The sequence below is a fragment of the Cebus imitator genome, unplaced genomic scaffold (genome assembly GCF_001604975.1).
Source record: "Cebus imitator isolate Cc_AM_T3 unplaced genomic scaffold, Cebus_imitator-1.0 Scaffold125, whole genome shotgun sequence".
NCBI classification, from domain to species: domain Eukaryota; kingdom Metazoa; phylum Chordata; class Mammalia; order Primates; family Cebidae; genus Cebus; species Cebus imitator.
Genome location: NW_016107440.1, coordinates 5,296,212 through 5,323,171, shown reverse-complemented (window position 1 = coordinate 5,323,171; position 26,960 = coordinate 5,296,212). Strand labels below are relative to the sequence as shown.

Sequence of the window (26,960 nt, the reverse complement as noted above, 5' to 3'; positions counted from 1 at the left end):
ATGGTGAAACCCCGTCTCTACTAAAAATACAAAAAATTAGCTGGGCATAGTGGTGCGTGCCTGTAATCCCAGCTACTCAGGAGGCTGAGGCAGGAGAATTGCCTCAACCCAGGAGGCAGAGGTTGCGGTGAGCCGAGATTGCGCCATTGCACTCCAGCCTGGCTAACAAGAGCGAAACTCTGTCTCAAAAAAAAAAGACTTATAAAGAGACTTAGACTCCCACACAATAATAGTGGGAGACTTCAACATCAATATCAGACAGATCAATGAGACAGAAAGTTAACATCGATATCCAAGACTTGAACTCAGATCGGGAACAAGTAGACTTAATTAACATTTATAGGACTCTCCACTTTAAATATACAAAATATACACTTTTATCAGTACCACATCACACCTATTTACAGGTTTAAATGAAATACTGGTTGGCTGCTTGTTAGCTATTTTCTTCCCTCATTTTTTTTTTCCCATGTCTCTATTATTAAACACAGTTACAGGCATACCCATTTTTAAACTGCATTCTAGCCTGGGCAATAAAGCAACACCCCAGTTCTGTCTCCCTCTCCCTCTTCCTCATTCTTCCTCTCCTTCATTTTTTTCTTTTTTTTTTTATTCGCTCTTAAAAAAAAAAAAAAAAAAAAAAATTCTTTTCTGTGTGAAGCCATGTACCCTCTTGGCCTCCCAGGCTGAGCCCCAACTTTGGAGTTTGCCCTGCGACACTGTGATTATTCCCAGTATGCCACATGTACACTACTGATAACTTGTGTTTAGGGTGAGTGCTAAGTTTCCAGAAATTTCTTCTCAATTTTGGCTTTACTGCTGAATTCTACTAAACATTTAAGGAAGAATTAACAAGTCTTCTCAAACTATTCCTAGACACTGAAGAGAAATTTAATTCTTCCTAACTCATAAAAAAGGCCAACACTGACCTGGCACCAAAACTGAGGGAATGTCTTCTCTTTCTGGGGAAAAAAAAAAAGAAACACACTCAAACCTGCACAACCACTTGGAAACTGAACAACTTGCTTCTTAGTGTTGACTGGATAAACAAGGAAATGAAGGCAGAAATAAAGATGTTCTTCAAAACCAACCAGAATGAAGACACAACTTACCAGAATCTCTGGGACACCTTTAAAGGAGTGTCTAGAGGGAAACTTATAACAATAAATGCCCACATGAGAAGAGAGGCAAGATCTAAAATAGACACCCTATAATCCAAATTGAAAGAGCTAGAGGAACAAGATCAAAAAAACTCAAAAGCTAGCAGAAGACAAGAAATAACTAAGATCAGAGCAGAACTGAAGGAGATAGACACACAAAAAACCCTTAAAAAAAAAAATCAATAAATCCAGGAGGTGGTTTTTTGAAGAGACCAACAAAACAGACCACTAGCCAGATTAATAAAAAGGGAGAAGAATCAAATAGATGCAATAAAAAATGATAAAGAGGATATCATCACAGATTCCACAGAAATACAAACTACCATCAGAGATTACTACAAACAGCTCTACTCACATAAACCAGTAAACCTGGAAGAAATGGATAAATTCCTAGATACTTGTACTCTACCAAGACTAAACCAGGAGGAGTTGAAACCCTGAATAGACCAATAACAAGTGCTGAAGTAAAGGCAGCAATTAATAGCTTACCAACCAAAAAAAGTCCAGGTCCAGATGGGTTCACAGCTGAATTCTATCAGACGTACAAAGAGGAGCTGGTTCCATTCCTTCTGAAACTGTATCAAACAATACAGAAGGAGGGAATCCTCCCTAACTCATTTTTTGAGACCAACATCATCCCAATACCAAAACCAGGCAGAAACTCAACTAAAAAAGAAAACGTCAGGCCAATATCCACGACGAACACTGATGCAAAAATCTTCAATAAAATACTGGCAAACCGACTGCAACCGCACATCAAGAACCTTATTCATCATGACCAAGTAGGCTTCATCCCGGGGATGCAAGGCTGGTTCAACATACGCAAACCCATAAACGTAATCCATCACATAAACAGAACCAAAGACGAAAATCACATGATTATCTCAATAGATGCAGAGAAAGCCTTCGACAAAATTCAACAGCCCTTTATGCTAAAAACTCTAAATAAACTACGTATTGACGGAACATGTCATAAAATGATAAAAGCTGTGTATGACAAGCCTACAGCCAAAATCATACTGAATGAGCAAAAGCTGGAAGAATTCCCTTTGAAATCAGGCACTAGACAAGGATGCCCTCTCTCACCACTCCTATTCAACGCAGTATTGGAGTTCTAGCCAGAGCAATCAGGCAAGGAAAAGAAATAAAGCGTATTCTTCAATTGGGAAAGGAGGAAGTCAAACTGTCTCTATTTGCAAATGACATGATTATATATCTAGAAGACCCCATCGTCTCAGCCCCAAAACTTCTCAAACTGATAAGCAACTTCAGCAAAGTCTCAAGATACAAAATCAATGTGCAGAAATCACAAGCATTCCTATATACCAATAACAGACAAACAGCCAAATCAAGAGTGAACTGCCATTCACAATTGCTACAAAGAGAATAAAATACCTAGGAATATAACTAACAAAGGATATAAAGGACCTCTTCAAGGAGAACTATAAACCACTGCTCAACAAAGTAAGAGAGAACACAAACAGATGGAGAAACAGTCCATGCTCATGGTTAGGAAGAATCAATATCATGAAAATGGTCATAGTGCCCAAAGTAATCTATAGATTTAATGCTATCCCCATCAAGCCACCAATGACCTTCTTCACAAAACTGGAAAACACCACTTTAAACTTCCTATGGAATCACAAGAGAGCCTGCATAGCCAGGACAATCCTAACCAAAAAGAACAAAGCTGAAGGCATCACACTGCCAGACTTCAAACTATACTACAAGGCTATGGTAATCAAAGCAGTGTGGTACTGGTACCAAAACAGAGACATAGACCAATGGAACAGAACAGAGACCCCAGAAGAAACACCACACATCTACAACCATCCGATCTTTGACAAACTGGAAAAAAATACAAGCAATGGGGAAAGGACTCCATGTTTAATAAATGGTGTTGGGAAAACTGGCTGGCAAAAACAAGGTCCAGTTCCATGCAGAAAGCAGAAACTGGACCCCTACCTGTCACCTCACACTAAAATTAACTCCAGATAGAGCAAAGATTTAAACATAAAACCTAACACCATATAAACACTAGAAGAAAACGTAGGCAAAACCATCCAGGACATAGGCACAGGCAAGGACTTCATGACTAAAACACCAAAAGCAATGGCAGTAAAAGCCCAGATAGACAAATGGGATCTAATTAAACTCCAGAGCTTCTGTACAGCAAAAGAAATCATTAGAGCAAATTGGCAACCAACAGAATGGGAAAATTTTTTGCAATCTACTCATCTGACAAAGGGCTAATATCCAGAATCTACAAAGAACCAAAACAGATATACAAGAAAAAAACAACCCCATTCAAAAGTGGGTGAAGAATATGAGCAGACACTTTTCAAAAGAAGACAAATATGATGCAAAAAAACATATGAAAAAATGCTCATCATCACTGGTCATTATAGAAATGCAAATCAAAACCACAGTGAGATATCATCTCATGCCAGTTAGAAAGGCAATCATTAAAAAATCTGGAGACAACAGATGCTGGAAAGGATGTGGAGACATAACAACACTCTTACACAGTTGGTGGGAGCGTCAATTAGTTCAACCATTGTGAAAGACAGTGTGGCAATTTCTCAAGGACCTAGAAATAGAAATTCCATTTGACCCAGCAATCCCATTAGTGGGTATATACCTAAAGAACTATAAATCGTTCTACTATAAAGACCATGCACACCTATGTTCATTGCAGCCCTGTGTACAATAGCAAAGACCCAGAACCAACCCAAATGCCCATCAGTGATAGACTGGAAAAGAAAAGGCCGGGCGCAGTGGCTCAAGCCTGTAATCCCAGCACTGTGGGAGGCCGAGGCGGGTGGATCACGAGGTCAAGAGATCGAGACCATCCTGGTCAACATGGTGAAACCCCGTCTCTACTAAAAATACAAAAAATTAGCTGGGCATGGTGGCGCGTGCCTGTAGTCCCAGCTGCTCAGGAGGCTGAGGCAGGAGAATTGCCTGAACCCAGGAGGCGGAGGTTGCGGTGAGCCGAGATTGCGCCATTGCACTCCAGCCTGGGTAACAAGAGCGAAACTCCGTTTTAAAAAAAAAAAAAAAAGGAAATGTGGCACATATACACCAGGGAATACTATGCAGCCATAAAAAACAATGGGTTCGGGTCCTTTATAGGGACTTGGATAAATCTGGAAACCATTATTCTCAGTAAACTGACACAAGAACAGAAAGCCAAACACCACATGTTCTCACTCATACGTGGGTGCTAAACAACCAGAACACGTGGACTCAGGGAGGGGAGCATCACACACTGGGGGCAGTTGGGGGTGGGTAGGGGAGAGACAGTGGGGGTGGGGAGGGAAAGGCGGGATAACATGGGGAGAAATGCCAGATATAGTATGCACCTAAAGTAAAATAAATAAATTTTTTTAAAAAAAAGGACAGGGTGCAATAAAAAGTGCCTGGGACTCTACAAGCCTGGAGTCCAGCTTTAGGAAAAACCCATTGTGAAGCTGGGTGGGCAGGTGAGTTCACAGAGCCCTGGTTCAGTTTCCTGTAGCCAAAAATAAAGGTCAATGAGCTCCAAAAAATTAAAGAAAGAAAGAACAGTATAATAAAACTATTCTTGAAGCAATTATTACATAAAATATTGTTATGGTCATTTTCTGCTTATAAATTAAAAAAAAAAAAAAAAACGGTAAGAGTTTTAATGAGGACGTGGAGAAACTGGAACTCTTACACTGCTGATGGGGATGTAAAATGGTGCAGCCACCATGAAAGAGTCTGGCAGCTCCTCACAAGGTTGGAGCTGCTGTATGACCCAGCAATTCTACTTTTAGGTATAGACCCAAGAAAAAGGAAAACACACGTCCACACAAAACCTTATATGCAAATGTACACAATACTATTCACCATAGCCAAAAGAACCCAAATATCCTCCAACTGATGAACGGATAAATGTGGTCTATCCATATAGTGGAATATTACTGGGTAATAAAAAGGAATGCAGCACTAATTTATGTTCCACATGGAAGGGCCCTGAAGACACGCTAGCAAAAGAAGCCAATCACCTGGGCCCACACTTGGCATGATTCAACTTTTATGAAATGGCCAGAACCTTTCCTAAGCATTCTGCACTAGAAGTTCATCTCATTTTATTCACGCCACCACCCTGTGGAGAAATAATTATATTTTACAGATAAAGGAAGTGAATGAGAAGAGCAGGGCTCTGCTCCCAAGTGTGCAGGATGGTGTGGCTCATGCTGATGAATCACATGCCCATGGCTGATGTTCCGTCTGGGAGATGGTGGAACAGGGTGAGGTGCCGGGCTGGGAGCGGGGACACTGAGACCCCACTTCCAGAGCAGCCACTGCCTCACGGTGATCCTCAGACAAACCCCTTCCCTTCTCTGAGACCTGTTGTCAGCAAAAGAGGGGCAAACAAGAGCGGTTTCTCAACCCTGGCTGCACACAAGTCACCTAGGAAACTTAAGAGGCCATGTCTGAGCTCAGGGTAGTGTTTTGGTTTGGTCTAGTGTTTTGTTTTTTTGGGGTTTTTTGTTTTTTTTTTTTTTTGGAGACGGAGTTTCGCTCTTGTTACCCAGGCTGGAGTGCAATGGCGCGATCTCGGCTCACTGCAACCTCCGCCTCCTGGGTTCAGGCAATTCTCCTGCCTCAGCCTCCTGAGTAGCTGGGATTACAGGCACGCGCTACCATGCCCAGCTAATTTTTTGTAGTTTTAGTAGAGACAGGGTTTCACCATGTTGACCAGGATGGTCTCAATCTCTTGACCTCGTGATCCACCCACCTTGGCCTCCCAAAGTGCTGGGATTACAGGCTTGAGCCACCGCGCCCGGCCTGGTCTGGTTTTTTTTAAAGAGCCAAGGATCTTGCTGTCACCCAGGCTGCTAGAATGCAGTGGTGCGATCATGGCTGACTGCAGCCTTGAACTCCTGGGCTGGCAATCCTCCTACCTCAGCATCCCAAGGAGCTAGAACTATAGGTACGTGCCACTATGCCCAGCTCATTTTTAAATGGTTGTTTTTTTGTTTTGAGAAGGAGTCTCCCTCTGTTGCCCAGGCTGGAGTGCAGTGGTGTCGTCTTGGCTCACTGCAACCTCTGCCTCCTGGGTTCGAGCAATTCTCCTGCCTCAGCCTCCCAAGTAGCTGGCATTATAAGCATATGCCACCATGCTTGGCTAATTTTTTGTATTTATAGTAGAGACAGGGTTTTGCCAGGTTGGCCAGGCTGGTCTCAAGCTCTTGACCTCAAGTGATCCATGCATCTCAACCTCCCAAAGTGCTGGGATTACTGGAGGGAGCCACTGTGTCCGGCCAATTTTTACTTTTTAAGACACAGGGCACACTGCATTGTCCACCCTGATTTCGAACTCCTGGTTCCAGTGATCTTCCTGCCTTGGCCTCCCAGTGTTGACATTATAGGCGTGAGCTGCCACACTCAGCCCCCTGGGTAGTTTAAAAGTGAATTTTTCTTAGGAGTAAGACTCAGTATCTTTTTACATTTTTAATAATCATCTGCATGTCTCTGTGAACAATCTGTTCTTATCTCTTTGCCCATTTTTCTACGGAGCAGTTGGTCTTTTTCTTAACTTTTGGAAGTTCTTTTTACATTAGGAATATTAACCCTTTATCTGCTGTATAAGTTGCAAATATTGTTTCCCCCTTTGTCACTTTTTTTTCCTTCAGACGGGTTCATTCTGCCACTGAGGCTGGAGTGCAGTGGTGCGATTTTAACTCACTACAACCTTGAGCTCCTGGGTTCAAGAGATCCTCATGCCTCAGCCTCCCAAGCAGCAAGGAATACAGGTGCATGCCACCATGCCCAGATAATTTTTAAAATTTAGTTTTATTTTTCTACTATATTTTTGCTCTCTTTCAGCAAAATCCTTTTCTAACAGTTTTTTGTAGAGATGGTGTCGTGCTGTGTTGCTCAGGCTGATCTTGAACTCCTGGCCTCAGCACTAGGATTATGAGACACCATGCTCGGCCTCATTCACCTTTTTAAAATTTAAAAGTACTTGGCTACAGAAAGCAATTTTATGGAAAGCAAAAGGTAAATGCCGGAATAAATTCAGTAAACAGTCATAAAATTTTCTAGTTTCCTTCTGAGCAAAATCAGTACCAAAATCTTTCCGTTCCCTATCCATGTTTTAATTACGTTAAAGACAGACTCCTGTCTCTTATGAGAGACACCTGTAGTTTTTGGCTACCTGCTATCCCTTTCAGCTTCTTGCTAAGTCTTTCTTAGAGGGAAATCCATTCTGTACGTACTGTATAGACATAATCCAGGTGAGGCCAGAGGACTCAGATGTCTAGCAACAGTAACTGATTCGGGGCTGAGCAGAAGAACCAAGCCCGTCCTTTCTTTTTTTGAGACAGTCTTACTCTGTTACCCAGGCTGGAGTGCAGTGGCGTAATCTCAGCTCACTGCAATCTCTGCTTACTGGGTTCAAGTGATTCTCCTGCCTCACCCTTCCGAGTAGCTGGAATTCCAGGTATGTATCACCACACCTGTTTTTGTTTTTTTTAGTAGAGACAGGGTTTCACCGTGTTGGTCAGGCTGGCCTTGAACTCCTGACCTCAGGTGATCTGCCCACCTCGGCCTCCCAAAGTGCTGGGATTACAGGTGTGAGCCAGTGCACCTGGCCAAACAAAGCCTTTCCTGAGAACTTTTTGTTAAGCTAGTGCACATAGGTTGTTATCATATCCACCAGTTGGAAAAAGACTGAAAGAAAGGACACCAAAGCTTGAATACACTGATTACATGATGTAAATCCTGGAATTCAGCCAGTCTACCTGAAGCAAACTAATCTCAACCTATCCTGTTTTCCCACATACTCTTATGTTGTCTTGGGTAGGTCTGACTTAGGAAACACACAAGTTGCAACCACAAAAGTTAAATGATTTTTCAGAGAATGTCTAAAAGTACTTTCCCCCCAAAACACCCTGAATCTGTTACCTCTTGAGGCCAAAACTCTCTTCCTTCTTGCTGGTCTTCCAGATAGTCACGAATGATGTTTGTTTTCTGCAGAAACAGGCCCATAGAGTTGGCACGTTCTGTATCTTCACCAACTAAGGGGTCTTCGAACTCCGAGGCCGAGAAGAGACGGGAAAGGCCAATTCCTACCAGCCCAGCAACATAGTGGCAGTACTGTAAGAGATGATTTTTAAAGTACTTTAATAATGGAATTTTTGCTAAAAGGGACACACTAGAGATCATTAGCTACTAAAATGCAGGTTCCAAACAGAATGTGTAAGATTGCATTTTGATTTAAGTAATAGACTATGCATTTTCATTTTAAAATACAAATACACATACCAGGATTTAAAAAACATCCAAGAAGGATGTGCACAAAAAGTTTAACAGCAATCTCTGACTGATGGGAATGTGATGTTATTTTTTACTTGTATTTTCTGAATTTCTGCAATGCACATGTACTGCTACTATAATAAAAAGCTAGTAAACAAAACTAGTCCAGTAAACATTTTTTAAATTACTTTTTTTTTTTTAAAGAGATGGGGTCTCATATGTTGCCCATGTTAGACTCAAACTCCTGGGCTCAAGCAGTCTTTCTCCTTCAGCTTCCCAAAGAGCTGGGATTATAGGCATATACCACCCTGCCTAGCTTTACAATAAACTTTTTTTTTTTTTTGAGATCAAGTCTCACTTTGTCGCCTGGGCTGGAGTACAGTGACACGATCTTGGCTCACTGCAACCTGTATCTCCTGGGTTCAAGTGATTCTCCTGCCTCCGCCTCCCGAGTAGCTGGGATTACAGGTGCCCACCACCATGTCCAGCTGATTTTTTTACTTTTAGTAGAGACAGGGTTTCAACATGTTGGCCAGGCTGGTCTCAAACTTCTGACCTCAACTGATCTGCCTGCCTCAACCTCCCAAAGTACTGGGACTACAGGCCCGAGACACTGCACCTGGCCTAGCTTTACAGTAAACTTTTTAATACATAAGATTCTGAAACGCAGGAATGACAAAAGATGGAATATTCTGGCTAACAGACACTAAGACAAGACTAAATATAATCTTTCTTTGACCTATCTGAAAACATTTCAAGACCTGCAGGACCTCAAAGTCATTATTATATGAAAGAAAAAATACCTATCATATGTTCTTAACACTGTTTTAAGCACTCTGCATACACAATCCTCACAAACATTTTATCAGGTACACGGCACTATTATCTCCATTTCAGATGAGGAAACTGAGGCACAGAGAGGTCAATTAACTTGCCCAACATTGCCCATTTGAGAAAAAAAATGAGCCAGGCATGGGGGCACATGCCTATGGTCCCAGTTACTCAGGAGGGTGAAGTAGGAGGATCGCTTGAACCTAGGAGGGTGAGACTGCCATGTTTGTGGCAGGGGATAAGGGTTCAAAACTAGGTAGTCTGACGTGTCACGCTTTAACAACTCTGCTAAAACTTCCCCCCCCCCACTTTTTTTTCTGTTTTTCTTTTAAAGACAGCATACTTCCCCTTTCTGAACAAATATTTCAGTAAATGCAAGTCCTAATTGTCAAATATCTTTTTTCCATGCCAGCAACTTGTCAAAAGCTATCCTCCTCTGAAAAGGGTATCCCTAAGACAACTTAACACAATATCCACATACTGTAATTGTGTATTAGTTAACTTAAGAAGCGAAGCATAAAGAAGGTAAGCTCTGCAGTGTCATTAGGAAGGATAAAATTTAGGCTGTGACTAAGGTTGACACCTGTAATCCCAGAATTTTGGGAGGCTGTGGAGAGGGGATTGCTTGAGCCTAGGAGTTCTAAACCAGCCTGGCCAACAAAGGGAGACCTCATCTCTATTAAAACTTTAAAAGCCTGGGTGTGTGTGATGGCTCACACCTGGGAGGCTGAGGCAGGTGGATCCCTTGAGCCCAGGAGCTCAAGACCAGCCTGGCAACATGGTGAAACCCTGTCTCCACCAAAAAATTACAAAACTTAGCTCAGCGTGGTGGTACACACCTATTGTCACAGCTATTTGGGAGGCTGCAGTGACAGGATTGCTTGAGCCCAAGAGGTCAAGGCTACAGTGAGCCTTGATCTCGCCACTGCACTCCAGCCTGGATGACAGAGCAACACCCTTTCTCAAAAATAATTTAAAAAAAGGGCCGAGGACAGTGGCTCATGCCTGTAATCCTAGCGCTTTGGGAGGCCAAGGTGGGCGGATCACCTGAGGTCAAGAGTTTGAGACTCTCCTGGCCAACATGGTGAAACCCTGTCTCTACTAAAAATGCAAAAATTAGCTGGGCATGGCAACAGGCGCCTGTAATCCCAGCTACTCAGGAGGCTGAGGCAGAAGAATCACTTAAACCTGGGAGGTGGAGGTTGCAGTGAGCCAAGATCCTGTCACTGCACTTCAAGCCTGGGAGACAAGAGCAAGCCTTCATCTCAAAGAAAAAAAAATCCAAATTAAAAAATTATTTTAAAAAATTAAAATTAAAATAAATTAGCCAGGCATGGTGGCAATGTGCCTGTGGTCCCAGTTACTCAGGAGGCTGAGGCGAGGAAGACTGCTTGAGCCTGGGAGGTCAAGGTTGCCTTTTTTGTGCCACTGCATTCCAGCCTGGGTGACAGAGTGAGACCCAGAAAAAAAAAAAAAAAAAAAAGTCGTCTCTGATTGAAAGTAATACAAGGCTAGAGACTAATCAGGGGCACAATGAACAGGCCAAGGGAAAGCACTTGAAACGTATTCTAGAAGAAAAGTAACATGAGGAGAGTAAAATTTTGCTGAAATTAGGTAGAAAGAAATTATTGGACAGCTAAACAAAAACAAAAAAAAAAATACCAGAAATTAAAAAAAAAAAAAAAAAAAAAAAACAGTACATCTGTAGTGCTATCCAAAGAAAAATGTATTTTATGATGGTAGTTCTTTTGGTAGAAATACTCCTAAAATGGAGACTTACATAATTCTTTTTCCTCTAAAGTTGAAGAAAATAATAACTCCTTAAAATACCTGGCCAGGTACAGTGGCTCATGCCTGTAATCCCAGCACTTTGGGAGGCCGGGATGGGAGGAATGTTTGATGTCAGGAGTTTGAAAGTAGTCTGGGCAACATGGCAAAACCCTGTCTCTACAAAAAAATACAAAAATTAGCCTGGTATGGTGGCATGCGCCTGTAGTTACAGCTACTCGGGAGGCTGAGGTGGGAGGTTCACTTGAGCCCAGGGGGCTAAGGTTGCAGTGGGCCATGATCACACCACTGTACTCCAGCCTGGATGACACAGCAAGACCCTGTCTCAAAAAAATTTTCCAAAATTCAATTTTATCTGATCAGAACTTCAACAACCTACAATAAGTTTCCCGAATAAATCTGCCAACAGAAAATGAAGTCACTATCATAACCAGGCCTGCAGTTTCCTCCACTTTGTTTTCCTTCAGATGGGGCCTTGCTCTGTCACTAGGTTGGAGCGCAGTGGTGCAATCAAGGCTCACTGCGGCCTTGAACTCTAGGGCTCAATCAGTCCTCCCACACCTCAGCTTCCAGAGTAGCTGGGACCACAGGCACGTGCCACCATGCCCTGCTAATTTTTTGATTTTTTGAGAGATGGGGTCTCACTATGTTGCTCACGCTTGTGTGGAACTCCTGGGCTCAAATGATCCTCCCAAAATACTGAGATTACAGGTAAACCACGTGCCCGGCTAATTTCACCTTAAATGCAGAAGTTGCTATTCTAGCACTCATTATGTGCTGTTAACTTGCGAAGCACAAACCAGCAGTTCCAAAGATACTGCTGTTAAGTTTTGAGGTGTGAAAAATTAAGAGGCCCAAGGCCTAGGACCTACATTAACTTAGTGACAATGCAGCAGATCTCTTTTGTGATCCTAATTTAAACACTGTTAAAGGTATGAAATACATCAACGCTTTAGATGTTTGAAATGTCTCTGCTTGCTAAATCTGACTGGCTTTAAAATAAATGTCTTTGCTTCCAAAGAAGTGATGAGTAAGTCTCGCAAACACCATTCCTATGAAAAATAGGCAAGACTCCTAATCCTACATTATATTTTGATGTGTAGTTTAGTCTCCATAGTCAATTACATCCTTTTGTCTAGATAAGCACTTCTCTCCAGTCCTCTAGTCCTAGCCTGGCTGATACCCTACACAGCTGCTGGTTTGGAATAAAATGTTTATGATGGGACATTCAACCTAAACAGATGAATGATAAAACCAGAGGGCCTGGAACTAGTGGACAACTTTTCCTTGTTCTGAACTTCACTATGAGGACTGCCAGCTTTGTCTAATACATCACACACAGACATTGTCTTACGAGACTAACCTTGTCCCACTCCTGTTCAGAGGTCACGTGCTTGTTCAAAAACTCTGCCATCCCAATTCCCATTCTCCGGCAAATGTCAGCAATCACCGTTTGGTATTTCTCAGCCAGATTTCTAAACTCGAGGGAGATCTGAAATAGAGACCGTACAAAACCAGAAATCATGAACTATGTATAGCATGGCACCAAAGATCACAAGGCAAAACAATGGTAGAATTGTGACTCCAAAATGGTTTATCTATAAGCCTAATTAAGGTCATATGTATTTATTATTCCATAAATTCTATAAACATTAAAATAGAAGGGTCTAAAAATGCTAATGTTTCTAGACTCAAAAGAAGACTCAAAGTCTCACTACATGTTCGTCTATCCAATGAATAACAAGATGCTTCAACATAACGCTGGGTATAAGCGTAAGAATTTTAGGGAGAACAGCTTGTTCAGACAAACCTCATTATGAGAAAGATTCACTTGTGCAAACACGGATCAAGCACTTCCTATCAAGCATCATTCTAGGCACTGCAGATATACATCAGGGAAACAAACTGAAACTCAGACCCTTGAAGAGCTTAGAGTCTAGTAAGCAGACCTGCCAACCATTTTCTCTCATTAGTTACTCAATTTATATTATGAAGCTATAGAGTCTTTCTCACTATAAAGCTATGCTTTTAAATTCCTTAAACAACTCAATATGAGGCATGCTACCCAACACTTTTTCCATAGTCCAAGCCCTAATATAGAAAAGTTGAATTGATGTTTTTAAAATTTATTGTTACTGCCCAAATATCTTGTTTAAGTTCAAAGAATTGTTTATAGTTAGCAAAATGCGATATAAAAACACCATGGGGAGTCTTAAGTGCTACAAAACATGAGAGCCTACACATAATACTGCATACAGCGAAGAGATATGGTTAAACATCGAAAGTGTGCAATATACTCAGCCTGTGTTTACAGAAAAGTTAGAAAAACTTCCTCGGAAAACACCTAAAATTAAGGGTCCAGAGGAAAACCAGGTGACCGGCTGATTGCAAAGCACCAGGAATTCACATAATTTAGGATTTCTGATTAACAACAAATGTCAACCCCCTCTCCTCTTTCCCCCTCCACACACACAAAACATAAAATCAATATGGTCCTTCCAGAACTCTTTCTAAAAGGTTGTTCTTTGCAGAACAGCTGTTCAAGCCAATGCCAAAAGGTAATTCCTTCTTGCAGGCTGAAACGAACTAGCAACTCTACAAGAGGCTATTAGAATCCCTGAATCTCCATAGGACTTTGCCCTTCCACAGATCCTCGGCTAGACCAGTTCTACTTATTAGAGAGGAAAGGGCCAATGAGGGTGGGGAGGAGCTTAGACTCCTCCAAAACACTTTCACTTCTGAACTTGACCTATCCTTCCAACAACTCTTTGGTATTTATTACATAATCGTACAGTTCCAAAAGTAAAAATGCAAATATACAGGAGAAAGTGACAGTGAAGAGCTGTACGTTTTTCCCAGAAATCCAGAGGAAGGACAGAGCTTTGCTGACTCCACACTCATTACCCAGTTTTGTATATTCCTCGGGCACAACAATAAGCCCTGACATGTGAATTGAGCCAGGAGGACTTTTTCCCCCGCTTCCAGGTAATTCTGTCCCACAACACAGCTGATTTCTATGTTCTCAGGTCACTTTCTGGTGATTCCAAGTACAAGAAGCAATGTACCAGACAGAGTCCACAGGGATAACGCAGAAAGGCCAAATCCCACATAGAGGTAAGAGTAGCAGGGAATAACAATTCCTCTGATTAAAACACCGGTGGGTCTACCTTGGGACTACCGTGATCAAAACACTGGTGGGTCTACCTTCCCCTATGTTTAAGCTGCTTTTGGTTAGGTTGTTGGCTTCGTGTTTTTAACCATTTTTTTAAAAAGGTGGAAAGTATGCTGGTGACTAAGCACAAGGGATCTGGGGCCAGACCTTCCAGATTCGCTAATTCTGCCACTTAACTTCACAGGTAATCCTAGGAAAAGTACTTAATTTCTCTGTGCCTCAGTTTCCTCATCTACATTAAGTATAGATAACAGTACATTACATACTAGGTAATTTTCCTGTTAAACTATATTATAGATAAAATAACACAAAAAGTAAAATAATGAGAATATATATTAGCTAACTCACAGTAAATTGCTTAATAAGTAAATGCTATTACCATTTAAAACTAACGCTGTATCATTCCTTAAGCTATGTTTACAGGTAGAGCTCTTAACCTTTCTAGCTTTCCACTAGTACCAGGTGAGAAAGATACATAGTCATGTACCATATAATGATGTTTCAGTCAACGACAATTGCAAATACGATGGTGGTCCCTTAAGACTGTAACACTATTTTTACTACATCTTTTCTATGTTTGAATACACAAATACCACTGTGCTACAGTTGCCCACAGTATTCCGCACAGAACCATGCTGTAGAGGTGTGCAGCCCTGGAGCAACAGGCTATCCCATAGAGCCTCCATGTGTAGTCGCTATGTCATCTAGGCATGTCAGTGCACCCTTTTACATTCACATAATGATGAAATCATCCATCAATGCATTTCTCAGAACGTATCCTCTGCCATTCATTAAGTGATCCATGACTGCTCTAATCAAGCCCTTAATATTCAATCACAGTTCTAGGAAGCCTGACTTGAACTGGTATCAATTAACGATCAACAATCACTAAAGCATGTGGTTCAATCTCAAAGCACAAACTATACATCGCGGCGGAGGTCACTTGGTTAGAATACTCACTCTATCAAGGCTTATTCCTAAATTCTGTGAGACCTGTGACAAAACGACAAATGGAGGCCCACACTATATGTAGCTAAAAATTTAAAAATGATCAATCGTGCTCCTAACTTGTTAAATATAGTCTATCCTTCTGCCTTGACAAACGTATCTTCCTAACAACCTGGTTGGTTCAGCTTTGAATTTAAAATTCTCAGTTCCTTGGAGTTTTGTTCCAAAATGCAGCAGGGCACAGAGTGCAGATCTCCATATTCCAGGCTGCTCTCTACAGCACAGGGAGGCACCTCACATTAATTTGCGAGGATATACCAGCCCTCAAGGCCAAGCTCCATCCACAAGTTTCCCCAACAGAGCCCTCGGCCACCACTCAGACTCAAGGGCATGGTCAATGGTGCCATGTTCTCTCCTGGAGGAGATGGACGGGCCTTAGGAAATAAAATGTGCAGACGCTGACATGGCTCAGGGATTGGGGCAAGGAATTTCAGAGGTCCAGAACGTGGTGTAGAAGAGAGCCCACGAGGTCTGGGCAAGTACATTCCCATGGCCCCAGCAACCGCTTTGGGAGTGAGGGGTCTAGAATAGGGCCCTCTAAAGTGAGGAGTCCCACTTGCCTGAATCTAAGAGCAGTACTGTGTGAGTGAGGCAAGCTATCGATCCTCCTTTATACTTGTTCTATCCTGGGACCTCTTAGCCAAAAGCTGACTGCGGGCCCAGCCCCACACAACTGGTTTCAAGGAGACCCTGGGCTAGATCAGCACATACACAAACATTCCTTAAGAAGACAAGGCACTATTAATACTCATACAGTCCCATCCCAAGTTGAATCACAGACCGGAGGGACCTACAATTCAAGTAGCTTAGAATTATGTATGTGCACAGAACACACAACTTTGTCCATCTTTATATTCTTAAGAGTACAAAAAGTTAACAACAGCGAAAATAGCGGTGAGTGGCTCGTGCTTTCTGCTCCCTTTTACTCTTCCGGGACAAATCTGCTGTCAAGAGGATCGAAGCTCTGCTTTCTAACTCTGCTACCCAAAAGGGAAAACGATGAGCTCAGTGTTCACATCTGAAACCTTCCAGAACTAGGCATTATTTTTCCGCTGGAACACTGTATGAACAAAGGAAGACTAAAGTTTTACAAACATGTTGGAATACCGTCTGGAAATTCGATATTCCCCAAAATTATGTCAGCATACACACACTTTCACGTTCTCTTATTTTTGCTCAGTGGATAGGGCTGCATTGATTTTTGGAATGCCTAAGACATTTATCCCATGCCTCCAGAAATTTTTTAAATATTATTAATCTACTGAAGTGAAAAGTAATTTGGTTGTTTTTGGAGGCTAGGTCCAGCTAGAATAATACTGGTTGTTTTTAAGTGAGAACACGCTTCCATTATAAATGGAGTATGACTGCTTCCTCTGGTTCAGCAGAAGTCAGAGGCCCATAAACGAATGGCCACAGATTTCCCTTCTAAGAAAACCCATCCTCTGGTCATCAGGTGTCCTGTGAGAGCCAAATCACCAGGACCTTCCCAGAGTTACAACTCTAATTCTCATCCAGCTACCCGTCATACATTTTCTTTCTTCTTTTCAATTGTACTGGATAAACTCTATTTTTCAGATATTTCCTTTTCATTTGTATCATGCTGAACTGTATTTTGGACTTTGGCACTGAAGGTCTGATCTCAGCAATCTGAAATAGCCACTGCACCAAAAGAGTCTTCCCCAAACATTTTTTTTTTCTTTAAATATTCCTCCCATTATGTAGAATCAAACATTCTTTTGTTTGGTAGAGGACTCTCCATCTGTCCACTTAACTTCCTTCCAACTCAGATATAGATTAGGTTTGTTTCAGTGACAACAGCCACATAAGGGCTGTTATTCCAAAAGCTCTGGCAACTGTGTACAAAAAGGGCTTCTTCGGGCTTTTACAGAACATGTGACTTTGCTAAATCAAATATGGAAGAATCAGTTGTTTGATAAGACATGCGAATTCTAGGACAGTGGGACCCAGTCAGATGTCCACATAAACTTGAGGGACTTATTAAAGCTTAGGATTTTAACTATAACCCACTTCACTCCAACAAAACAGACCAAATAGCTAGTATTTACAGAATATTTACAACGTAGCAGGCACCAAGTACTTTTTATGTACGAAGTTACTTAGTCCTCTCAGCTCTAGCTATACAAATGAGGAATCGGAGACACAAAGCAGATAAGGAACTTGCCCAGGATCACAGCTCAGTGGCAAAGGCTCACCCTGCTTCTCAATCCTCACCCTAGCTGCCAACACACACCACCCCCTATGCCAGGGTGCTACCCATCTTGAACAGCAGTCCCATGCTACCAGGCTCAGGGTAGTCAAGACAAGCAGTGTTACACAGGGAGGCTGCATTCGACAGTCAGCAGGCTTTTGTGGGCTAGCCTGAGAATCTTTTACAACACTGCAATTTGAGTGCGTCTTCCCACAGGAAGAAACACTGGACTCCCGATACTGGTAATAACAGCAGTAGCTAACATTCTCTAAGAGTGTTACCTATGTTAATTCTCTGGATCCTCACACTACCACGAGGTAGGTGTTGTTACCCCTATTTTATATATGAAGAAACTGAAGCACAGAGAAACTTTGTAAATAGCCAACGGTTTAGTAAGTGGAAGATTTGGGATTCCAACCCAGGCAGCCTGGCTTCAGAGTCTTGACTACCAGAGTTCTTAACCATCACATTATGCTGGCCTCACACTGCTCACTTTACCTTTCTCCGTAAGTGTGTAGGCTAGCAGACAATCACATTAGCAATTATGAACACGACCATCCGTAGACAGGCTGTGTAGCCCCACTCACCGTTGGGAAGTCCTCCAGCACCTGGCGGTCCTTCTCCTTGCTCTCCGTGAACCGCCAGTCTGGCTGGTAAAGGAAGGAGTGGAAGTTGTGTAACAGCGGGACCTTCTTTTCCACACTGAGGGTCATGTCATCTTCCAGCGTGTCCAGAGCTCGGAGGACCAGATAAAATATGCACACAGCATTGCTGTAAAAAATGAAAAACTATTACTATATTGAAAGAAACATCCAAGGCCGGGCGCAGTGGCTCAAGCCTGTAATCCCAGCACTTTGGGAGGCAAAGGCGGGTGGATCACAAGGTCAAGAGATCGAGACCATCCTGGTCAACATGGTGAAACCCCGTCTCTACTAAAAATACAAAAATTAGCTGGGCATGGTGGCGTGTGCCTGTAATCCCAGCTACTCAGGAGGCTGAGGCAGGAGAATTGCCTGAACCCGGGAGACGGAGGTTGCGGTGAGCCGAGATCGCGCCATTGCACTCCAGCCTGGGTAACAAGAGCGAAACTCCATCTCAAAAAAAAAAAAAAAAGAAAGAAAGAAACATCCAAAGATATTTTATCTTAAAATAACTTGTGCCAGGCTGTTTTCTAAACCCACCTGCACCCTCAACTTGAAAGAACTATAAGGGTATCCAAAGCTTTTCATACTTAATGAAACTTACATTAGTTTTCCTTTCTTACATGAGAGTAATGAACTTCTGCAGTTTATTAAAAAATAAAAAGCCGACCAGTTGAGTGTCACTACTACTCCCAGAAATGAGTTGCACTTAACTAACAAACTATGGAGGCCAAAAGACCAAACGTTTACACCGAACTAGTATTTGACAAATAGAAAAGGAAGCCAAAAAAAGACTAACTTCTCAGTATAAATAGGACCATACATAAAGGCAACTGGTTTAAGTTCACGGGTGTAATCTGCACAGAGGCAGGTTCAAAAGAATCAACCCAATATGCTAGAAATAGAAATGCAAAGTAGGATAAGGGAAGCCGAGAAAATACGACCTGCTCACAGCCAGGTTCAGCTGCCAGGACTAAAAAAAGTTAATAAACATCACCATCCCCCCAACCTGCTTCTCTGAAAGGCTGGGCCCGCAGGGACACCACTGGATGGCAAAGAGCCTGGAAGGGCATTCTAAAGTAAACACAGGCTTCACAAGCCCGAACACTTCCTTCACTAGGGCAGGGCTATGGGCTGAATAAGCCACAGCCACGAGGCTGCAACACTGTGCGCCGTATCAACCAGTAGCTTCTAATCACTCAGAGGTCCCTGGACAAGCTTTCCTCCCCCACGCCGGAGTCGCTGCTCCCCCACTCACCGCATTTCCCCATCCAGCGCCTGGATAACAGCTGCGAAACTGCGACTCGTCTGATTGAGATATTTGTAGCAAGTTTTCAGGCTACTGCTGAGCGAGTCCTGCGGGCAGACAAGACACACGGCGCTGGGAGACGTTGAGGAGCAGGAGTGGGAGTGGGACTGGGGCAGGCGGCTCCACAGCCTGCAGCCCTCTCCCCGCGGCCAGTCCTTGCAGGGCCAGGCGGCAGGAGGCAAAGAGCAGCCCCGCGGGGCGGTGCCTGCGCCCGGGCCTCTGGGTGCCGCGGCGGGACTCAGCACCAGGGTGCGCTTGAAGAGGGCCATGGCTTTCGTGCCGCAGGCGGCTGCGGCCATGGGAATCGCGGACCCAGCGGAGTCTTTCCTCCATAGACTCGAGCAGATCTGCGAAGCGCCCACCGAGGGGCGGGACAGGCTCGCCCTCTACCCAGAACTGGCCCGCCCCGCACGTGGAGGCCGAGGCCTGGCCCGCAGCCCCGCCCCCGGCCTCCCGCTCGCGCTTGCTCCACACCCCTTCGGCGTGGTGCCGGCCTCCCGGTCTGGCCCTTCACATCTGAACCCACTGGCCGCTAAGGGGCACAGCGCACTTCCAAGCGGCCCGCCTGTCCTCCCGGTGACAGTCTCCCTAGACCAAACTACCCAGGCTTAGCCGAATTATTTTCCCAATAAGGCCTGGACTTGTACTCAGCGTGTCTGTCTTTGCATCGCCCAATTTTACCAAGAATCCTGCTAAATTGATTTGGCCAGAATCCGGCAACTTCAATATCTGATCATCTTGGACACCTGATCAGCTTCCACAGCCCGCCCCCCACCCCCTGCATCTCCCAGGTGATGTCTGCTAACTCTGGCCTGCCGTCATCAAGAACCCTCACCTGGTGTTTCCTCTTAATCATTTTCTATCCACTGACATCCCCTCTCTCTCCCGGCTCTGCGCCCCCCTCATCAATTTCTACTTTTCCTTGTATTCGGAGTGGAGCCCTGATCTGTACTGTGGTCTCTCTCCTACTGCAGTTTTTCTGAATAAAATCTGTGGTTTTGCTGTTTTACTGCCACTGTCCAACTGATTTTTTTCTCTGACACCTGTTAAGCCTCTACTCTTCTCTAGAAAGCCAGCCATTCAAGATTTCTTCTCATCTTTCCTTTCAAAATTAATGGAATATAGTGCGCTGTTTCATGACCTTTATGCTTCCCCAAAGAAAACAAGAACTGTGCTTTTCCGAAAGGGAAAAAACGCCTTATTTTCAATGCAAGCCTATCCACAAAGAGTTGCTGTTTCGTGTATTTTTTCAGAGACTATTTTTTGCAGCAGTTTTAGGCCAACAGGGAAACTGAGTGGAAAGTGCCACAGGTTTCCATATGCCCCTTCCCTCTCCTCACCCCACCGTCTCACAACAGGTTTTTTTGGGACAGAAATGGGAATCATTTGAAATAGCTAACAGGGCCAGGTGCAGTGACTCAGACCTGTAATCCCAGCACTTTGGGAGGCCAAGGTGCGAGGATCGCTTGAGCCCAGGAGTTTGAAGGCAGCCTGGACAACACAGTGAGACCTCATCTTCATAAAAAAGTTAAAAAAAAAAATTTTTTTTAAAGTCACGTGTGGTGGCGCCCACTTGTAGTCCTAGCTACTCAGGAGGCTGGGGTGGGAGAATCACTTGAGCCCAGGAAATACAGGTTTCAGTGAACTATGATATTGTATACTGCAGAGTGAGACCCGTCTCAAAAAAATTAAAAATCACAAATATCTAACAGGAGTGGTTAAAAAAATATGGTATATTCACTGCTAGGAAATTCCATAGTCACTTCAGAATGGTAACAGTGAGACCTGGACTCTTGCGGGAGTTTCAGTGAACTATATTGTTTTTATTTGTGTACATTTTCTATCATGAATACATATTATTTTGTCAAAATCTTTTTAAATCACATAATCCTGAAAAAGTCATTTTATTGCTATTTCCAATAAAAAATTATTAGTAAAAACAAATTTTAGCTGGGCACAGTGGCTCAAAGCTGTAATCCTAGCACTTTGAGAGGCCAACGATCACCAGAGATGGATCACCTGAGGTTGGGAGTTTGAGACCAGCCTGATCAATATGGCGAAACCCTGTCTCTACTAAAAATACAAAATTAGCCAGGCCTGGTGGTGCAAGCCTGTAGTCCCAGCTACTCAGGAGGCTGAGGCAGGAGAATCACTTGAACCTGGGAGGCAAAGGTTGCAGTAAGCCGAGATCACACCATTGCACTCCAGCCTGGGCTGCAAGAGCGAAACTCCATCTCAAACAACAACAACAACACGCACACACACACATACATACTTACTGGGCACCATAATTTAGTAAAGTCCAGTCTCTGGCACATAAACATGTTCAGTAAAGGTGTGATGAATAAATGCAGTCATTCATCCAGTATTTTAAAACAATTCACCAACTCCTTCCCTCTCAAAATACAGGGAGGCAAGATTTCAGAGTGAAAGAAACAGAATACCAGCTCTGGTCTCTTCACATAGCCTTATCATTACCAGGCTGCAGCAAGCAGCTCTTTAAACTGCACTGCCAAATGTCATGTTCATCCAACTAACGGCTTGGGGACTGACATCAGACCAGGAGTTTCAATGTATGCCAAGGCACAATCCCCCTAGATTTGAAGACCAACACTCTTCAGGAACACCACCGCTCCTTTCCATCAACGCTCCACGCTGAAAGGGGGCAAGCTCAGCCACTTCTCCTCCAGCTCCTGCCACTGCCACTTTTTCCTGTCACCTATTTGTTTTAATGCCTCACCTTGTAATAACAGTTTCTTCAAATTACCAAGAACAAGCCAGGAAGACACAGCTAGTAAGCACACAATGTAAAACGCCACTCACTAAAAATTTCCACTGCTTAATTCCCATGAGCTAGGGGAGAAAAAAGCTCAGGCTACTGCTGCCTGTCCCTCCAGCCTCCTGACGCTTCTATTGCAGTCTGAGATTCAGTGCACTCCCAAGAGTCCAGTGGGAGAAAACAGGGATGCAGGGAGTTTAGAGGAAGGGCGTGGGGTGGTCAGGACAAGACCAGACTCCCCAGGAAGGGTCTCCAGCCTCAGGCTGGAAAGTTCCACAAGTGAACAGCTACCAGCTGCCAGCCCTCTCTCTCTGCAGCATTCCTCCCTTTAAAATAGAACAGGTATCTCCAGGAAGGGGGAAATAAACCACAAACTTGACAACTGAATTTGCATAATGATATTGATAAACAGCATTTATCAGGCACCTAACTTCATGCCAAGCACAATACGGACATTATCTTTGATCCTTATTCAACTTGTTAAGGTCTAACAGGTCCACAGTTCACTGAAAGCTTTATGGCAAGACCTGGGACAGAATCGAGCATTTTTAGTGTTTTAGAAAATAGGAAATAAAATGCATATACAACCCCAGTCAGTGTGAAGTAGTATTTCATAATTATTTCTTTAGCAAAACACTTATTTATACTAAGTGGGATAAATGAAGCCTCAACTTCAAGTCAGGGTTTGCTGCCAAATGATTTCGAGACAAACTGACAACAAGTTTTCAGACCATCTTAGAGTTGAGAAGTTGTGGTTAAAAAATTGTGACTGTGGGCCAGGCACAGTGGCCCACACCTGTAATACCAGCACTTTTGGAGGCTGAAGTGGGCGGATCACAAGGTCAAGAGATCGAGACCTTCCTGGCCAACATGGTGAAATTAGCTGGGTGTGGTGGCGCATGCCTGTAGTCCCAGCTACTCAGGAAGCTGAGGCAGGAGAATTGCTTGAACCTGGGAGGTGGAGGTTGCAGTAAGCTGAGATCAAGCCACTGCACTCCAGCTTGGCAACAGGGTGAGACTCTGTCCCCCAACCCCAGGAAAAAAATTGTGACTGTACATCCCTACTTTACAGATCAAGTAACTGTGGCTCAGAGGTTACCAAGGTTGTTCACCTAACTTAATAGAATCAGGAATTACACTTAATAACAGACTTAAGAGAAGATATTAGTCTAAATAACAAGATTTAAATTTGATAGAAGCCAGATCCGCCTGATTACAAACCACTGGCTTTTGGCCAGGTACGGTGGCTCATGCCTGTAATCCTAGTATTCTGGGAGGAAAAGGTGGGTGGATCATGAAGTCAGAAGATCGAGACCATTCTGGCCAACATGGTGAAACCCCATTTCTACTAAAAATACAGAAATAAGCTGGGTGTGGTGGTGCGTGCCTATAATCCCAGCTACTCAGGAGGCTGAGGCCCGAGAAACACTTAAACCCAGGAGGCAGAGGTTGCAGTGAGCCAAGATCATACCACTGCTCTCCAGCCTGGCGATAGACCAAGACTAGACTCCAACTCAAAAAACAAACAGCCTGCTTTTTCCATTACTTGGCTATGGGTGATGTCACACAACTTGCAGGCGGCATATGCCCCTAAATTTACTGACATGCTTCTAAAAATTCAGTATAAATCAAATTTACTAAACCCTGAAATTCTATAGTCAAATCCTTCTGTGATAGAAATAAGCAGCCCTCAGTATCTGCTAAGTGTACATTTTTTGCCTAGTTTGTAGAGAGAAACTGGTTGGATGTAGCGGCTCACACCTGTAAATCCCAGCACTTTGAGGCCAAGGTGGGAAAATCACTTGAGCTCAGGAGTTCAAGACCAACCTCGGCAAGATAGCAAGACCTTGTCTCTACAAAAAAATTTAACATTAGCCAGGCACTGGTGGCATGTGCCTGTAGTCCCAGCTACTCAGGAGGCTGAGGTGGGAGGCTGGCTTGAGCCAGGGAAGTTGAGACTGCAGTGAGTCATGTTCAGGCCACAGCATTCTAGCCTGGAAGACAAAGTGAGACCCTGTCCCCCGAAACCAAAAAAAAAAAAAGAGAGAAACTAAGATAATGTTAAGTGAAGGGAAATGTATTTTCCAATTTGTTTCACCTAATTAGAGGCTCGCTCGTTTTGTTTGTTTGTTTTTTGAGACGGAGTCTCACTCTGTCGCCCAGGCTGAAGAGCAGAGGCACAATCTCAGCTCACTGCAACCTCTGCCTCCCGGATGCGATTATTCTGCCTTAGACTCTCAAGTAGCTGGGACTACAGGTGTGTGCCACCACACCCAGCTAGTTTTTATATTTTTGTTAGAGATGGGTTTCACAATATTGGCCAGGCTGGTCTCAAACTCCTGACCTCAGGTGATCCACCCTCCTCCACCTCCCAAAGTGCTGGGATTACAGGAGTGAGCCACCTCACCCGGCCCACCCAGTTCTTTTTTTAACGGCTCATGGGGATTTAAAAAGTGCTCAGAAAGACTACAACTAACAAAACAAGTAATATTGTAATGTATTATCAGAGATAGAAGGAATAGCTCATCTCGCTTTTAAAAAAATTCAAAAGGTACAAAAACAGTATACTGTGAAGTCTTTCTCTACCCCTTTATTATGACCACCCACTCACCCTCCCAACACATAACCGATGCTACCATCTTCTTAAAGTCTCTTTTTGCAGAAAGAGACATAGAGGAACAAAGTCTCTGGATCCAAATGAGCTCTGACAGCACTCAGACCCTTTGCCCTGCTCTTATTTACCTCTGCGGTGCTGTTCTCCACCTGAAATACTGTATATTTGCTTTTTGCAATTGTCTCTCTCTTCCACTAAAAAGTAAGTTTCACAAAAGCAAGGTCTTCAACTATCTTGTTCACTGTTGTATCTCCAGCACCTAAAACGGTATCTGATACACAACTGGTGGTCAAATAGTTGTTAAATAAATGAAAGCTCCATCTATGTATAAAAAGTGACATATTCCTTGTCAACTAATAAAAGTTATTCTGCTGCAAAATAATTAAAATAATGTAGCACTGGCAAAGAAAAAAATGAGAAAACTGAATATTCTACAAATGGGCTGAAGACTGTACTTGAATTAAAGATAGCACGTGAAAGATAACACCAGATGAGGGTGTAGTCTACACATTCATTGTATAATTGGATAAAACCGAGTTTACAGAGACTGCACACTCAGGCGCCTTCCTGTCCGGTAAAAAGACCTTTCGACACATAGGACCCAATAAATTGGCTAAAACGGGAAATGTATTTTCTTGTGTGTTTACTGAAGCACATGGACACTGAAAGACTCTGATGTTCACGCACCTATCAAGCCTCTGCCTGAGTCACAACCGCTACTGTCCTGTTGGCCCAAAAAAGTCACAGAAATCAGCCAGGCTGATCCAGACCATTAGAACTTGGCTGAATGTGTCTATTCATTCAACAAGCACGTACGAATAATTTTCTTGTTGGACTAAAAACACCTCCTATGCATTCATTTACAAAGCCGTACAGGATGAGGCAGATAAAATCTTAAGTAAAACCAATTTCTGACCTTCCACTAAGCACCTAGCTAATCCACAGACGTTCAGATAACTGATTAGAACTGGGAAACGTAGATAGGTGATTTTAAAACCCAGGAAGCCCTGAGGACGAACGATGGACGGCGGCAAGGTGGGGAGAGTTCTGGAGGAGGTGGCGAAGCCGAAAACTGATTAAGATTTCATTCCAGAAACTGTGTTCATGTGATGATATTTGCATAGTTTACTCTGCTCATAAAAAAACTCACTCGTCCTCTCCCACGTAACCACCCACCCACATAGTCCCAGACGTGTAACCCTCGGGTTAGGACACGGGGAAGTGCCGATGCTCACGGAGGGGACGAAACCGGGAGCACAATCGCTGGGAGCCGCGCAGAAGCCGCTCAGGCCCAGGACGACTTGTCCGGGCAGGGACAGGACCCCCGGGAGGGCCGTGTTCACCCGGGCCCGAAGTGTGGAAGGCTCTGCCTCCCAAGGGAAGGGGGACGGGAACGCCCAGGTGTTGGCACCGCTCGCCGCGCCCCCAGCCCCTGATCCGGGCCCCGACGCCGGCCCCGCGCGCGGCCTCCCCGTCCAGGAATGCAGAGATGGTCGGCCCACCTGGTCCATCTTGGGCATCACCTTCCGCTTGCCCCCGATGCGGAAGCGCACCAGGTTGTAGAACTCCTCGGGGTGGCCTAGGCACTTGACGAACTCCATCCTGGCGCAGGCGGCGGGCTCTCAGGCTCGGTGCTCAACTCTGCGCTCTTCAGACTCCCACCTTCCGGCCAGACCTGGGTAGGAGGTGCGGCGCGGGGCGGTCCGGAAAGGGGGCGGGCCCACCGCGAGGACACCCCGCCCACCTCCCCGCCCACCTCCACGGGCCTAGGGCGCTCGCGCGGCTGAGGGCTCGCGGGGTGGACTGACGGGCGCTGATTGGTCAGGGCCGCTCGCACTAGGACGACGCCGACCAATCAGTGGCAAGAGAAGCCTGGCGTGACAGCACTCTAGAATCTCATTGGAGGACGAGAAAGAGGCCGACGAATCGGATTGGTTCCCTGGTGGAACTGGGCCTTTGTTTTCCTCCGCTTGCCCGAGGCTGACAGCGCGAGGGCTGTGGGGAGCCGGCCTGAGGCGGTTGGGCCGTGGGGCAGTGAGGTTCCGGTGCGCTGAAGCCCAACGGTGGCCCGGCGTCGGGTGAGCAGCGCAGGCGGGCGTGCGCCAGGCTGGGTCAGTAAGCCGCCCACGTGTCCGGCCTCGTTGCCTCCTACCCGCCAG

The 26,960-nt window shown here is 44.2% G+C and overlaps 1 protein-coding gene across 3 annotated transcripts in view; it reads right to left on the bottom strand.

The window, feature by feature from the left end:
* FDFT1 (farnesyl-diphosphate farnesyltransferase 1) overlaps positions 1–26,620 on the bottom strand; it is a 45,305-nt gene extending 18,685 nt beyond the window's left edge. For 2 of the 3 annotated variants that reach the window (XM_017540478.2, XM_017540479.2), the window contains exons 1-5: positions 26,304–26,620; positions 19,358–19,455; positions 18,046–18,229; positions 12,433–12,561; positions 8,100–8,291 (exon numbers count right to left, since the gene is read on the bottom strand). In XM_017540478.2, coding sequence (XP_017395967.1) covers positions 8,100–8,291; positions 12,433–12,561; positions 18,046–18,229; positions 19,358–19,455; positions 26,304–26,402 — 702 coding nt within the window. In that variant the 5' untranslated portion in view covers positions 26,403–26,620. Of the gene's footprint in view, positions 1–8,099; positions 8,292–12,432; positions 12,562–18,045; positions 18,230–19,357; positions 19,761–26,303 lie in introns of those variants that run through there. The other variant, XM_017540476.2, reaches the window with a different exon arrangement.
* Between the last annotated feature and the right edge of the window lie 340 nt (positions 26,621–26,960).